The following is a 15,496-nucleotide window of genomic DNA, read 5'->3' on the forward strand; positions in this document are numbered from 1 at the left end:
AGATTTCTCCACCTACTTCACCGTGCTGTTCTCCACTGATGGTTTTCTTGGCGATGTTGAACTCTTCACTCATAGCATCCATTCCTTGTTTGATGGCTTCTTCAGCAGTGCCATAACCATTCTCCTCTGCATACTTACGGATGTCTTCCGTTATCTTCATGGAGCAGAATTTTGGTCCACACATGGAGCAAAAGTGTGCAACCTTGGCTCCATCAGCTGGAAGAGTTTCATCATGGTAAGACATAGCAGTCATGGGGTCCAACGACAGAGCAAACTGATCCATCCATCTGAACTCAAACCGGGCTTTGCTCAGCGCATCATCCCATGCCTGCGCATGTGGATGCTGTTTGGCTAGATCAGCTGCATGAGCAGCGATCTTGTATGCTATAACCCCGGCCTTCACGTCATCTCTGTTTGGTAACCCGAGGTGCTCTTTTGGTGTTACATAGCAAAGAAGAGCTGTTCCCAAGGCTCCGATATTGGCAGCACCAATGGCAGAGGTGATGTGATCATATCCAGGGGCGATATCAGTAGTCAAAGGACCAAGGGTGTAGAATGGTGCCTCGTTACACCATTCCAACTGCTTCTGCATATTCTCTGGAATCTTGTGCATTGGGACATGCCCTGGTCCTTCATTCATCACCTGAAATATAAATCAACCAATATTGAGAATATGTTGCAAATGCAAACTGGATGACTATAAATGAATTAGAAAAATAGTTTGTAGTATACCTGCACATCTTTCTCCCATGCTCGGCGAGTTAGTTCACCTTGAGTTAGGAGCTCTGCAAACTGAGCAGTGTCGTTAGCATCATAGATGGAGCCAGGTCTCAGACCATCACCAATTGAAAGAGCCACATCATACTGGTTACAGATGTCTAGAATGTCATCCCAGTGCTCATAAGCAAAGTTCTCCTTGTGGTAAGATAAACACCATTTAGCATGAATGGAACCTCCACGCGAAACGATCCCGGTCATACGCTTAGCAGTTAAGGGAATGTAACGCAGCAAAACTCCAGCATGGATTGTGAAATAATCCACACCTTGCTCAGCTTGTTCAATGAGCGTCTCCCTGAAGACTTCCCAGCTAAGATTCTCAGCAATTCCATCCACTTTCTCAAGCGCTTGATAAATAGGCACAGTCCCAACAGGCACAGCTGAGTTCCTCAAGATCCACTCGCGTGTCTCATGGATGTGACGGCCAGTAGAGAGATCCATGATTGTATCAGCTCCCCACATTGTTGCCCACTGAACCTTGTAGACTTCCTCTTCAATAGAGCTTGCAACAGCAGAGTTTCCGATATTAGCATTGACCTTGACCAAGAACTTCCTACCAACAATCATCGGTTCCAGCTCCAAATGCTTCTTGTTGGAAGGGATGATGGCTCTCCCTCTCGCAACTTCTGATCTAACAAACTCAGGGTCTAGCTTCTCCCTGGTAGCACAGTAGAGCATCTCCTCAGTTATGATCCCTTGTTTAGCGTAGTACATTTGAGTGTATCTTGGTGTTCCTAGCTTCTCTCGGCGATCAATCCACTCCTTCCTTAGCTTAGGAAGCCCTGTTGAACGTTTCATTATTTATTATTGATACTCACGGAGAAACCAAAAGAGAGATGAATGGGTAAAACACAAGGTCAAATCACATACCAATGTTTGGGTTAACATCTTGAGGACCACTAGTGTCATAATTATCAAAAGCTGGTTCACCACCAGACAAATGAACACGTCTAAAAGGAACTTTAAGCACATGACCAGATTCTTCATGAACAACTTCCCTGGGAAACAGATCAAAAAACCAAACCAGTGATTTCTCAACTCTTCCAAATTTTGAAAATGTGAATTGAGTGTGAAGAATAGATAACGAACCTTTGTTCTTTAGTGCTCTTAGGAAAACATTCTTGAAAAGATGGGATTGGTTGAAAATCAGGAGAAGAAGGATCGATGGTGTGCTTCCTCTGCTTAGCTCTCTCAGAGTTAGTCGTCGGTGGATCAAACGTGAGAGTGGCTCGTGTGGTTGTCTTGAATCGAGTAGTAGCAGCAGCAGGAACAACCACATCGAATCCAGGTAACAAGGAAGAGTTTGGAAGTTTAGGCCAAGCAGAGTGAGTCTTGTTGTTGCATACGACCGACATCAAAGTACTGTGTACTGAAGCCATAGCTGAAAGATATATACAATACAAAGGTTACTTACTACTGTTACTGGTATTAATACAACGTATACGCAGAACCCATAGATTTTAACCTAAAATATCGTAATCGAAGATCCGATTATTGCATGATTCTAAACGTTAAAATAACTCCATCATCAAAAACATCAAGAATAGTTAGACCACCATGCACATTCGTGAAGAAGAAGGAATACGAACCTGGAATAAGAGGGAAGCTTCGGGATCTGTTCTCTCTAGACGAAAGAGGGTTGGCTCGTGTTTGAACTGAATCGGCACACACTGAGTCAGTCTGTGGTACTCAGAGTGATGATATTTAGGTTATAAGAAAATGATTTGGGTCCTTTAAATTAAAAAAAAAAAAAAAAGGAACGAAGCTCCTGAACCGTCAGTGATATTGTCACGGCCCAATGCAGCCTAAAGCTTTGCTGACGTGTCTCCCTTCCCAGATACTTTGTCGTCCAGAAGGGATAAGATACGTGAGGAGGAGATCATCGTTTTATAAGTAAACCACCTTTTAAACCAATAAAAACCAAAATATCAATTCATGATCTAATTAACCACAAAAACAAAATGAAGACAATGTTTATTATAAATAAATAAATAAATGTCTCTATTGGATTCTTACTATGTGATAAATGTTGGCAATGACAATTGATAGACCATACATTTTGGTTTTTTAGTATCTGTTGTTCAATCACTCCAAAAGGTGAGAGCGACATTGATATTTTTTGCTGTGTCCATATCTATGTATTGATATATGCATTGTTCATATATTGAGAGATTTGATGATTCACATTTTTATGGACGTCAATATGTCCTTCATAATTAGTATCATATATATACAGTCGAAAGAACCATGAATTAAATGTTCAAACATCTTTAGAAAAACAAGAAAACTCTGAAATTAAGTATATAAAAAAATTATCTACCAAGAGAAACATTCTTCTTGAGCAGATATATAATCGTACAAGCAACAACCATTGACGCATTTATATTTGCATTTTTAAATTAACTAATATTTCTTTATTAATTATATATTCTCTTTGCTAAGAACATGGATTATGTGAGTTTGAAATTGTTGAACACCAAAAAAAAATGCAAGTTTGAAAAGGCAAAAAGCAACAACACTAAAACAAATTACTAATCTTCGCATACCGTTGTATCATTAGGGCACTAAAAATTAAAATTATACCAACTAACTGATCATATTTGGAATAAAATTTTCATTAATCGACCACAATTTTTAGAATCCAAAAACTAAGAAATCTGAGAAACAAATGCAAAGACTAAGAACTAAGGGGATCAACTTGAAATTTCAAGAAATTATCATATGATCAAAAAAATTCAAAAGTGTAAAAGGGAAAAAATAATGATATCTTTGACAAAACATGTAAGCAACTACGGTTTTTTTCTAACTTGTCTTCCCCGCACGATCCGATCCATACGTAAACAATTCATTCCCTCCCTGCCACACCACCACACCGACATGTATTTAAGAAAACAGAGAAAATTTTCTAAATCTGCAATTAATAAAACCCCCCTCCCAATACAACATTTTTGACTGGTTAGCATTTCAAAGGTAAGCTTGACCTCTCTTCTTCATCAATTTTTGAACTTTTCCTTCATTAGTTTTGATCATTCTTTTTGTTGTTGTTGTTGTTTGAATTACTAGAAGAAAGACAAAAAAATGGGAATTGATGGTAAAGATGTCTGCTTTATCATCTGGAAGATTTTAAAAATCTCAACGAATACAACTTTCAGATACGTGATGAGATACCCAGTTGTGTCTGGTGTTTCTACGTTTATGATCATCTTGTATATTTTTCTTCCTTGGGGTTTCTATCTCTTGCTCTGTTCTTTGATAGCTTATGTTTCGTATTATCCACGGAACCATGATCTGAGTTCAAAGATCGATGATCTATCGGAGGAGGGAGAGAGAACGGATCGTGGGTTGTCTTTTGTTTCTCAAGAGGGAAGAACGGAGAAGGCTGAGTTAAAGCACCAACGAAGTGTCCGACGTAATGCTCGTAGAAAAGTTGAAGAGGTTGGGAAAGATTGGGATTCGTCTCAAGCTAGTGAGGACGAGAGAGGAAAGGTTATTCTAACAACTCTATATGGGGAAGTTTTACCGGAGACGATCAGTACTCCTGATTTGGAGAAACTTAAGAGAGAGAGGACGTTGCTTGTTGGAGAAGAAAGCTCTTTTGACTCTGTTTTTGACAACAGTGAAGATGTTGTTGATCCATTGGAAAAAGTAACAAGTGTTGATGAAACTGAAGTAGAATGTTCATCAGAAGAGGAAGAGGAAGAAGAAGAAAGGAGTGAAGATAGAAACAAGGTCGACGTAGTAGCGTGGACAGAGGATGATCAGAAGAATCTGATGGATCTTGGGACATCTGAAATGGAACGAAACAAGAGGCTTGAGAATTTGATCACCAGGAGAAGATCAAGGAGATTTTTCTTACTTGCAGCTGAAGGAAGCTTAATGGATGATATGGAAGTTCCTCGGATTTGTATAGGTCGGAACTTTTATGGTTTCGGTAAAGAAAACTATGAAATCGATGGACTTCTCATGCCTGGCTCTGCACCTTCCGTTTTGTTACCAAGAAGAAACCCATTTGACCTTCCTTATGATCCACTCGAAGAGAAGCCGAACCTCACAGGAGATAGCTTTCAGCAAGAGTTTGCTGTGGCTACTAACTCGAAAGATATCTTCTTTTGTCGCCATGAGAGCTTTCATCACAGAGTTCAACCATCAACATTGCAAAAGGAATCTAAATTGGCGTCATCATGGAGAAATGAAGTTGATGGTGGTAGTAGGCTTAGGAAACAACAAGGTAATATATATAAGCTCAAATAAGTTGTAGTAAATGGTTAAATTTGAACTGAAACATAAGGATTAGCTCTGCTTTTGCAGAACTTACTTTGACCTTTTACTAGTTTTGTTTTTGCATTGATCAAGGTTATGATTAGGATTCTATATTTATTGTTGATATAGGTAGCAATGATCAACCACCTCTACTGAAAGAAAGAGAAAAAGGAAATGATATGGAGGCAGGAGAGGTTCGGATAGAGACAGATTCCATCAGAAACGATGACAGTGACTCGAACGCATCGCTGTCTCCGCGAGAAAGAGAGAAAGATTTCAATGTCTCGGACCAATCTGATGCTTCTGGAACTTTATGCAAACAAAATGAACGTGTTGGAAACTCTCTTGCGGGTTTAGTGCCTAGAAGCAGTGGTTCGAGTTCACTAGCAACCGCGAGGCAAAGATACATGGAGCATTTTGGTTACAACACAAAAAAATGTCATATGGTGACACATTCAGTTGACTCTGATCTTCAAGTTGAGGTTTCTGAACTCGGATCACCTCCAACTTCAGTTGATGGGAATGACTCTGATTATGAGAGATCTATGTTCGTTTATGAATCGGACTTTGGAAAGCAAATGAGTTTCAATGGTGAGGAATATGAAGTCTTACCTGTTGGGAAAGATGATCAAGATCTAAATGAAAAAACTTCTTTCGCTTCTCCAAAGAATGAAGAAGCAGGGGAAATGGAGTCCATGGTTCCTCAACATAATGAAGCTTCCTCCAAAAGACCAGAGGTAAGCTAATGTTTTTTTTTTTTTTTTTTTTTTCTCAAAAATGTTAAGACAATATTGAACAAAATCTTTGAAACTTTTTGTCAGGAGTTAAAGGAACTTCCTGAGAACTCAGCTGATGAGATAAAGATAAGTTATGACTCTGATGAACCTCAACCATCTGAGAGAATTGATCAAGAATCTGAAGAAACTCGTGAGAGAAATGATGGAGAAGAAATGCAACAAGTCATGGCGGAGGCTGAAGCTTCTTCTGATGTAACTCATCATGGAAACTCTGAAGAATCTGCTACTTCTCCAAGATCAGTGTTACCAGACATGTTACTTCTAGACCAAACTCATTCTGGGGATCTAGATCATACATCAATTGGTGAGCTGCAAAATATGGATCCACCTGCTGAATCTTCTCATAATCAAATAGATGTAAGTTTTTATATTTAGTAAAGCAAAATACAATTTCTGTATACATTAATACATGTACGTTGTTTGAGGCTTGGATTTGTTTTCTCGATCGCAGGAACATTCTGAACCAACTGAGGAAAAAGTAGAAACCATTTGTTCGGATGCCATGGGAACAATTCAAGAGAAGCAAGTGGTAAGCCATTATCCTTTTCCAAAGTTACAATGCTCTGTTTATACTTAATCAAAAGTGTATAATTCGTCTTGTGCTTAAACATTTTGAACATGAAATGAAAATATCAGGGATCTGAAGTAACATACAATGATGAGCCTATATATGCAGAAGAACACAGACAGTCCATTGATCCATTGGCTGTAGAACTTAAGAACAATCAAACTGATGGAATCAAATGATGAAATGGTAAAGCTAAGACTAAGATGAAATCATTTTTTTTTTCTTTTGATATTCAAGTGAGACTTTTATAAGCTTTTTGGTTTTAACTTTTACAAGGAAGTGAGGAACACAATCTGATTCTCTTTGCTTTGTTCTCCACTTCTGATGCAGAGAATTCATATTTACGGATACTCAACAAAAGAATCAAGTCATTTTGGTGTATAATCAAACACCAAATAAGCGTACAAAAAAGCGGAAATGAATTATGAGATTTTTGTGTAGATAAGAACTTTATATGTTTGTGTAGTATCATGAAATGTATGTTCCATACAAAAGTATAGCTAGCGAGAGCGAGTGTATAGGTTTTTTTTGTGTGTGCTTTGCTTCCTTAGAGTTCACGGAAACTGAGTAGATCCTCTTAAACATTTTGTTTTCTTCGGCTATAGATTTTCATTGTGCCTTGTATAAAAAGGTGATTTTGTGTTTACTATATATATGAGTCAAAAGAAAGAGGGTATAAAATATATGTTAAGTTGGTTATTTTGTGTCAACTAAATCACTTTGATTTGCTTCATGATCTCTAAACCATAAATTCATATTTGCTCATATGGTACGTATAGCAGAATAAATTGCGTGAAATCTGATTGTGATTACTTACAGAAGAATGTTAGTGCAACTACACACACACAAAAAAAGAAACATACAACAGAGCTTAAGAAATCAACTCAAGGCTAATTCTGTAAAGGGTATTCACACTCTGCACAAAGATAACAGCTGCTGAACCACTTTTTGCTTCATATTTGCTCTCATATCAACAAGCTGGTAGCTAGAAACAGTAGATGTAATAAAAGATCCTTCACCTGCACGTTCATGAAAAGCCTAAATAAGACTTGAGGCTACAGAAATTTTCATATAATCATATCATCATCATCAATAGTCCATGCACATCAAAGATTAACATACCTTCAACTGCAAGAAACCATCCCACAGATCATCAAAACATAAGAGAGCGAGAAAGATCAATGGAAGGCAAGTTCATGGATCTAAGCACATTCGATTTTTATACGACCGTCCCCTGAATCTCCCCTCCTTCAAGTCTTTGTAAGACGATCTCTATGCACCAAACATCTTTAAACACAAGGGGTTTGTAAGTATTGGCTGTATTGGCCAAAATCACCAACTTCCCACCAACATTGGCCATTTTACACTGATGATAACTGAGCCTAGGCAAACCAGATACACCACTCAGAGTCAGAGGTCTCCAAAACAACTCGTTCGGATCATATATACTATTACTTTTAGATCACTGGAGAAACGATAAGGATCAATACTACACAACAAATCCTCAACCACACAAGACGACGACTGGTGCCAACTTCTCTTCAATTCACTTCCGAACCCCCATGACTGCCATGTACCTTGTCTTGGTTCGTAAGCCAAACAACACTCAGGATCCAACATGTAAATCTTCTCTTGCATCACCACATATGACTGAAACCTTCCTCCTTCCATACTAGAATCCTTTACAAAAAGCGAGGTATCTTTACAATTGTCGACACTACTCCAAATCCGAGTATCTACATCGAACACCTCGATCCAATTATCATCTAGCTGCTCGCAACCTCCGATCACGTAAATCTTTCTGTCGATAACTCCAGCGGCTGCGGATCTGCGAGCCCTCTGCATTCCCGGGAGCGAGCTACACTTGTGAGATCTGCAATCGATTACTACTAACACGTTCGATGTTGTTTGAGCTGATTCATCCCATCCACCGATCACATACATCTCGTATCCGATTGTGACCACAGCAGATCTAGGCATCAGAGGAGGAAGTGAACTGACTTCGATCATTCTTGGAGCGTTACGATTGAGAATGAACCAGCTCCGCTTGCGCCTAACACGAGGGAATCGGATCGAAGCGTAAAGAACAGGTTCGGTGAGGCCGAGTTCCAAGCGCCTCTGGTAGAGTCTCGGCGAAGAGATGACGCGACGAAAGGCTCTGGAGAAGAGAGATAGCTTCGGGTAATGACATCTCTCGACGAGTAAGAGGATGCGTTCGGCGATATCTTCTGGGATGTGTCGAGTAACCTGAGAAAGATTCTGTACTTGTTCTTCTTCTTGAGGTTTCTCGTTTTGATTCTCTTCTTCTTCTTGCGGTTTCTTGTGGAGTTCTTCGGGTTTCTTGTTTGGATCGCCGCCGTTAGAACCGTCATCGGAAGTTTCAGAGATCAAAGCCATCGCCGCCGTGTGAAGTCTTCAGCAGCAACGAATTAACTGAAAGGGAGACTAGATTCGATTTTTCAAATAGGCTGTTACGTTGTGTATTTTTGTTTTTCTTTTCTTGCTAAGAATTTTGTTTTTGTATTTATAATGAAACCATATGAGTAAATAAATACTCATAAATAAATAAAAATATTATAAATAAAGTTTCTTTCCAAAAAAAATAATTAAAAGTTTTCAAAGTATATGATTTTTTTTCTTTCCTGTAAGTTTTTTCCTTTGTGTCAACAAACAATTAACCAAGCTAAAAAAAATTGAGTCAAATGTCTCTGTATGTGATTACTTGACTCACAAGTATCTTTGTCTTTCATAATGAAGCTTCCTCCAAAAGAGCAGAGGTAAGCTAATGTTTTTCTTTTTTTCTAACTTTTGAGTTCATGGAAACGGTTTTGAGTTTTTTTCCTCAAAAATGTTAAGACAATATTGAACATAATTTTAGTAAATTGTAATATTTTGTCAGGAGTTAAAGGTATTTCCTGAGAACTTAGCTGATGAGATAAAGATAAGTTATGATTCTGACGAACCTCAACCATCTGATATAACTGATCAAGAATCTGAAGAACCTCATGAAAGAAATGATGGAGAAGAAATGCAACAAGTCGCTGCGGAAGATGAAGCTTCTTCTGATGTAACTCATCATGGGAACTCTGAAGAATCTGCTACTTCTCCAAGACCAGTGTTACCAGACATGTTACATCTAGACCAAACTCATTCTGGTGATCTGGATCATACATCAGTAGGTCAGCTGCAAAATATGGATCCACCTGCAGACCTGCTGAGTCTTATCATAATCAAATAGATGTACCTTGTTTGATACTTGGATTTGTTATCTCGATCGCAGGAGCAATTTGAACCAACTGAGGAAAATACAATAGAAACCGTTTGTTCGGATGCCACGGGAACAATTCAAGAGAAGCAAGAGGTAAGCCATTATCCTAATCCAAAGTTACAATGCTCTGTATATACTTAATCAAAAGTGTGTAACTCTTCTTGTGGTTAACATTGAACATGAAAATATCAGGGATCTGAAGTAACATACAATGATGAGCCTATATATGCAGAAGACCACAGACAGTCCATTGATCCATTGGCTGTAGAACTTAAGAACAATCAAACTGATGGTATCAATTGATGAAATGGGTAAGCTACGACTAAGCTTGAGATAATTGCACCTTTGATGAAATCAAATTGTTTAATTTCTTTTGATATTCAAGTGAGAATCTTATAAGCTTTTTGGTTCTAAACTTCTAACTTTTACAAGGAACACAATCTGATTCTCTTTACTTTGTTCTCCAGTTCCGATGCAGAGAATTCATCGCATTTAAGTATAAGGAAAGATCAACAAAGAACCAAGTCATTTTGGTGTATAATCAAACACCAAATATAGCTGCAGCTACCACATTTTATACAGTGCTAATATGCATACAAAAAAGGGCGAATGCATGATAAGATTTTTGTGTAGATAGGAACTTTATGTTTGTGGTGTATGATGAAATGTATGTTTCATACAAAAGTATAACGAGAGAGTATATAGGTTTTTTTGTGAGTGTTTTGCTTCCTTAGAGCTCACGGCAACTGAGAGATTCACTTTGACGTACATTTTTGTTTTCTTGGACTATATTTTCATGTGTCTTAAATAAATTTACTCTTTACAGTTTTACTATAAGGTGAAGAAAGAAGTAAAACAGAACAGAAAGAGGGTAAATATATGGTACGTAGCAGAATAGGATTCGTGAAATCTGATAGTGATTGCTTATTACAGAAGAATGTAAATGCAAACTACCTAAAAAAAGAGAGTTAAAACAGTACGTAATGACTGCTAAGATTGCTAAGTACGTAAAGATGCATATCAACAAGTTTTGTAAGAATCAAACAGGCTAAAACACGAATGCCCTATTGTGCACAAAGGTAAAGAAAGACGAGTTACTTTCAGAGATATAACAAACAGCTTCTGAACCACTTTTGCTTCATATTTGTTCTTATCAACAAGCTGCTAAAAACCGTAGATGTCATATTAAAAGATCCTTCACCTGCAAGTAAATGAAAAGCCTAAATAAGACTTGAGGCTACTGAAAATGCCATAGTATCATCAAAGATTAACATACCTTACAACTGCAAGAAACCATCCCATGTCACGAACCATCAGAACGTAACAGAGCGACACAGATCAATGAAAGGTGAGTTGACGGATTTAAGCACACGCGATCTTGATACGACCGTCCCCCCTATCTCACCTCCTTCAAGTCTTTTTAAGACGATCTCTATGCACCAAACATCTTTAAGACCTTGTAGGCTGTTAGTAGGGCCTAAAAGCATCAACTTCCCACCAAAATTCGCCAGTTTACACTCATTTAAATTGAGGTTGGGCAAAAAGAATTCACCCACCACACATCTCCAAACCATATCATTGGGATCACATACCCGTATCGGATGTTGAAAAGCACAATGGGGATGCACGCTATATAGCAAATCCTCAACCACACAAAACCCCTTGTCGCAGTGATACCACAACCAATCATTATCAAATCCCAATAGCTTCTGCATTGTACCTCGTCTTTGTTCATAAGCGAAACAACTCACAGCGCTCTTAATGTATATCCTCTCTTGCATCACCACATATGCCAAGAAATTTCCACTCCAAGTACAGAGCGGGGTGGACCAAGCACTGGCACATTACTCCAAGTTTTAGTCTCTACATCGAACACCTCGATCCAATTATCATCTCTCTGCTCGCAACCTCCGATCACGTAAATCTTTCCGTCGATTACTCCGGAAGCTGCACAGTAGCGAGTCCTCTGCATTCTCGGGAGCGAGCGACATGTGTGGAATCTGCAATCGATGCGACACACCTCCGATGTGGATCGATATCTTCCGTTGTCTCCACCGATCACATACATGTGGTATCCGATTGTGACCACAGCAGATCCAAGATTCATAGGAGGAAGTGATCTGACTTCGGTCAATCGTAAAGAGATGTTTCTTGGAACGTTACGGTTGAGAATGAACCAGCTCGGTATGATATAAGGAGGGAATCGGATCGAAGCGTAAAGAACCGGTTCGGTGAGGCCGAGTTGCGAGCGCCTTTGGTAGAGTCTCGACGAAGAGATGACGTCATGAAAGGAACTTGAGAAGAGAGATACCTTAGGGTAATTACATCTCTCGACGAGTAAGAGGATGCTTTCGGCGATATCTTCTGGGATGTATCGAGTAACCGGTACAAGATTCTCTACTTGTTCTTCCTCTTGAGGTTTCTCGTTTTGATTCTCTTCTTCTTGTGGGTTCTTGTGGAGTTCTTCTGGTTTCTTGTTTGAATCGCCGCCGTTAGAACTGTCTTCGAAAGTTTCAGAGATTGAAGCCATCTTCGTGTGACCTCAGTAGCAAAGAATTAACTGAAACGGAGACTAAATTCAATTTCTGAAAGAAGCTGTTACTTTCTGTATTTTGTTTTTTGTTCTTGCTTCTCTTATAATGAAACCATAGTTATTAAGTAAATGCTCTCTTATAAAAAGAAAAATATTATAAAATAATTTTCTTTTTTAAAAAGTAATTAAAAATTCTCAGTTTAAGTATATCATTTTTTCCCCTGTAAAAACAATTCACCATCGGTTACTTGACTAACAAGTATCTCAGTTTTTCTAGTTAAAACCCTAATTTGTCTTTCATACGTTGAATTCAGGTGATTTCTTCGCCGTCTTGACTGGGGTACTGATGAAAGGATACTGAGGGATCTATTTTCTCAATGCCTTTCTCTGGTTTACCAGTTCGATTACGTAGAGATTGGAATCCAATAATTACGAACCAGATATGTCACAAATCAATGATGAAGAAGAAATGAAGTACTAATCTCTTAATTTGCACAGCCAGAAGAAATGATAGCAACGAAGGGGCCAAAGAAGATTTGGGTTATTGAGAATATAATTAAAGGGAACTGATATTTATAAGCTCTGTGAGAGAGAGATCATAGCGAAACCGGAAGTAGTATAAACTACTCTGGTTTCATATTGCTCATATAGTCGAAGCAGAGTTAGGTTTCACTAGTGTATAAACTACTCTGGTTTCTTACAGAAAAGTAGTCATATATCTAAAATCAAACCGGAAGTAGTTTGTGAAGAAAGAGAACCAAAAATAAAGATGCATTTCAACATGTCTTGTTGATTTTTTTCATTAAAAAGCTAAAACTGCAGTGGCTGACTCAGAGATTGTGCACAAAGATTAAGGACGAGTTACTCTCTAATGCCTCAGATAACAGTTTCTTGAATCACTTTGCTTCATATATCAACAAGCTGCTCAAACAGTAGATGTACGTAATATAAGATCGATCCTTCACCTGCAAGTTCATCAAAGCTTAACCTATATCACAGTTCAAACTCATCATAGAAAACATACCTGCAAAGTACTGGAATCATCAAACCGTAACAGTTCGACAAAACTCAATAGAAGGCAAAGTCCACACGCCTCCTAAAAACACAGGCGAGACTGATTCCACCTTCCCCCAAATCTGATCTCCATTACGTGTTTCCAACGCAATCTCGACACAACGAATTTCACGTATAGACCAATAATTGTTCCCCAAAATCACCAACTTGCCACCAACATTCGCCATCTTAGACCAATCATCACGGAGCATAGGCAATTGATAAGTGTATACACCCATCACAGGTCTCCAAACCAATTCATTCGGATGATATACCAGTATTGGATGTCCAAGAGAACACGTAGGATCATAGGCATACAACAAATCTCTAACCACACAAGACAACGGGTGCCAAAACCTCTTCAATTGACTTTCAAGTCCCCATGACTGCCATAGACCGTGTCTTGGTTCGTAAGCCAAACAACACTGACGATCCAAAATGAAGATTCTCCCCTGCATCACAACAGACGTACCAAACATTCCATCCGCACTAGCTTCGTTAGGGCATAGACTAGGAACAGTTTCCCAAACCTCAATCGTCACATCGAACACTTCGATCCAATCATCATCTTGCTTCGTGCGACCACCGATTACATAAATCTTTCCGTCGATCACTCCAGCGGCTGCATTGTAACGAGCCCTTTGCATATTTGGGAGAGGCCCCCACGTATGTAATCTGCAGTCGATGACCATCGCATTCGTCCGGCTTGATTAACGCAGAGGTAACCACTCATAACGTAACCACCCATAACGTAAATCTTGTGTCCGATTGTGACGGCAGCAGATCCAGGAAACATGGGAGGAAGTGAAGGGACTCTGCTCAATCGTAAAGGTACGTTGTTTCTCCGATGAAGAAGAAAGACCCATCTTGGGTAAGTAGTCATCATTGAGAATCCCATCAAGGCATAAAGAACCGGTTCGGTGACGCCGTGGTCCAAGCGCGTTTGGAAGAGCTGCTGCGAAGTGATTAGTTGAAGAAAGGCTCTGCAGACGCAAGATAGAACCGGGTAATAATAACAACTCGACACGCGTGCGACAATGATCGCCATGACATCTTCAGGAAGTTCTTGAAGAGGAAGATTCTCTTCTACTTCTTGAAGATTCTCGTTTTGATTCTCTTCTACTCCATCTTGAGGATCCTCGTCTTGAAGATTCTTGTTTGGATCATCACCACCATTAGAGCCGCCGGAAAGTTCAGAGATTACAACCATCGCCGTGTGTGTTACGTTAACAGCAAACGAATTAACTGAAAGTGAGACTAATTCAATTTTTTTCTTTGTAAAATAATGTTGTACTGTTAAGGAAACCTAATTGTCATTTCACTTGGCATCACACTCACTCATTCAGAAACTTTGTTTTTTAAAAAGTTATAACATTTTTCAAATGATAATTTGTATTAAATGTTTTTTCATTTCCTTAAGTCTCGTTATACAGAGCATTACCAAAACAAAAGGTCTCATTATATCATAATTTACTAAAAATGTGTTATTTTGCTTAATTTCTATTTTCACGTTTTTTGATATAAAACAAACCCTAATTTGTCTTTCAAATGCTGAATTCAAGTGCTTTGTTCGTCGTCTTGACTGGGGTACTGATGAAAAGGATATTGAGATAGCATTTTTTTTTCTTGAGTTGGCGACATTATCGATTAAGGTCTCCACATTCCCGTAATCTCAATGATTTTCTCTCTTATTCGACTATGGAGAGATTGAAACCAAATAGTTGCGAACCAGAGATGTCACAGGTAGTGCAGAAGATCAATGATGAAGATGAATGTGTGGAGATTTGCATTCAGACTTTCAGTTACGTCGTTTAAGTAAACCAGTTTAATTGTTTTACTCCCAGACCCATCTTCACATCTCTGAATTAAACCAAGATTTCAAATTGCTTATATACTTGATAACTTGAAGGCTTGAAGCACATTATATTTACGTTGGTCTTTAAATGGTAAGAAGAGAATCAAATTTCATAAGATTTCAGTAGATGAAAATGTTACTTACAAACAATCATGACTTAATTTGTAGTATTAAGTTTCTCACTTTGAAATTGTAGTTACCAATAAAGTCAAACCCACCGGTACGGTTAAATCATCTTCTTCTGCTTATCCCTTATAAACCAACTAGTGTATACCCGGTGCTATGCACCGAAAAAATTCTTAGAATCGGGATTTGATAGTATTATACCAAATCTTTTGTTTTATTATAGTAACATTCAGTTGATGGTATAAATACATGTACACAA

At 38.5% G+C, this 15,496-nt stretch overlaps 2 protein-coding genes and 4 pseudogenes across 3 annotated transcripts; 1 reads left to right on the forward strand and 5 right to left on the reverse strand.

Moving 5' to 3' along the window:
* Positions 1-2,637, reverse strand: LOC147940872 (phosphomethylpyrimidine synthase, chloroplastic-like; the record flags this gene model as incomplete). Its single annotated transcript, XM_087458185.1, is given in 5 exon segments — positions 1-643; positions 733-1,559; positions 1,648-1,775; positions 1,867-2,158; positions 2,367-2,637. Coding segments are annotated over 4 exon segments (1,888 nt in total), but the record flags the coding sequence as incomplete, so codon positions are not given.
* Positions 2,638-3,545: 908 nt separating this feature from the next.
* Positions 3,546-7,101, forward strand: LOC104704381 (uncharacterized). Of its 2 annotated transcripts, none has more exons than XM_087458184.1 (7): positions 3,546-3,747; positions 3,844-5,005; positions 5,167-5,774; positions 5,859-6,191; positions 6,286-6,363; positions 6,471-6,588; positions 6,733-7,101. In XM_087458184.1, exons 2-6 carry the CDS (start codon positions 3,856-3,858, stop codon positions 6,579-6,581), a joined length of 2,280 nt encoding a protein of 759 aa, XP_087314310.1. In that variant the 5' UTR covers positions 3,546-3,747; positions 3,844-3,855; the 3' UTR covers positions 6,582-6,588; positions 6,733-7,101. The 2 variants fall into 2 exon arrangements, with proteins under 2 accessions (XP_087314310.1, XP_087314309.1); XM_087458183.1 differs by having other exon boundaries at positions 3,610-3,747; positions 3,841-5,005.
* A 210-nt stretch (positions 7,102-7,311) lies between these two features.
* On the reverse strand, positions 7,312-8,799 carry LOC147940873 (putative F-box/kelch-repeat protein At2g29780 pseudogene; annotated as a pseudogene).
* Positions 8,800-10,983: 2,184 nt separating this feature from the next.
* Positions 10,984-11,451, reverse strand: LOC147940874 (F-box/LRR-repeat/kelch-repeat protein At2g29770 pseudogene; annotated as a pseudogene).
* LOC104704382 (putative F-box/kelch-repeat protein At2g29780 pseudogene) lies at positions 11,451-12,200 on the reverse strand (annotated as a pseudogene).
* A 1,417-nt stretch (positions 12,201-13,617) lies between these two features.
* On the reverse strand, positions 13,618-14,466 carry LOC104704383 (putative F-box/kelch-repeat protein At2g29860; annotated as a pseudogene).
* Between the last annotated feature and the right edge of the window lie 1,030 nt (positions 14,467-15,496).

The sequence above is a fragment of the Camelina sativa genome, chromosome 7 (assembly GCF_030686135.1).
Source record: "Camelina sativa cultivar CO46 ecotype springtype chromosome 7, ASM3068613v1".
NCBI lineage: Eukaryota > Viridiplantae > Streptophyta > Magnoliopsida > Brassicales > Brassicaceae > Camelina > Camelina sativa.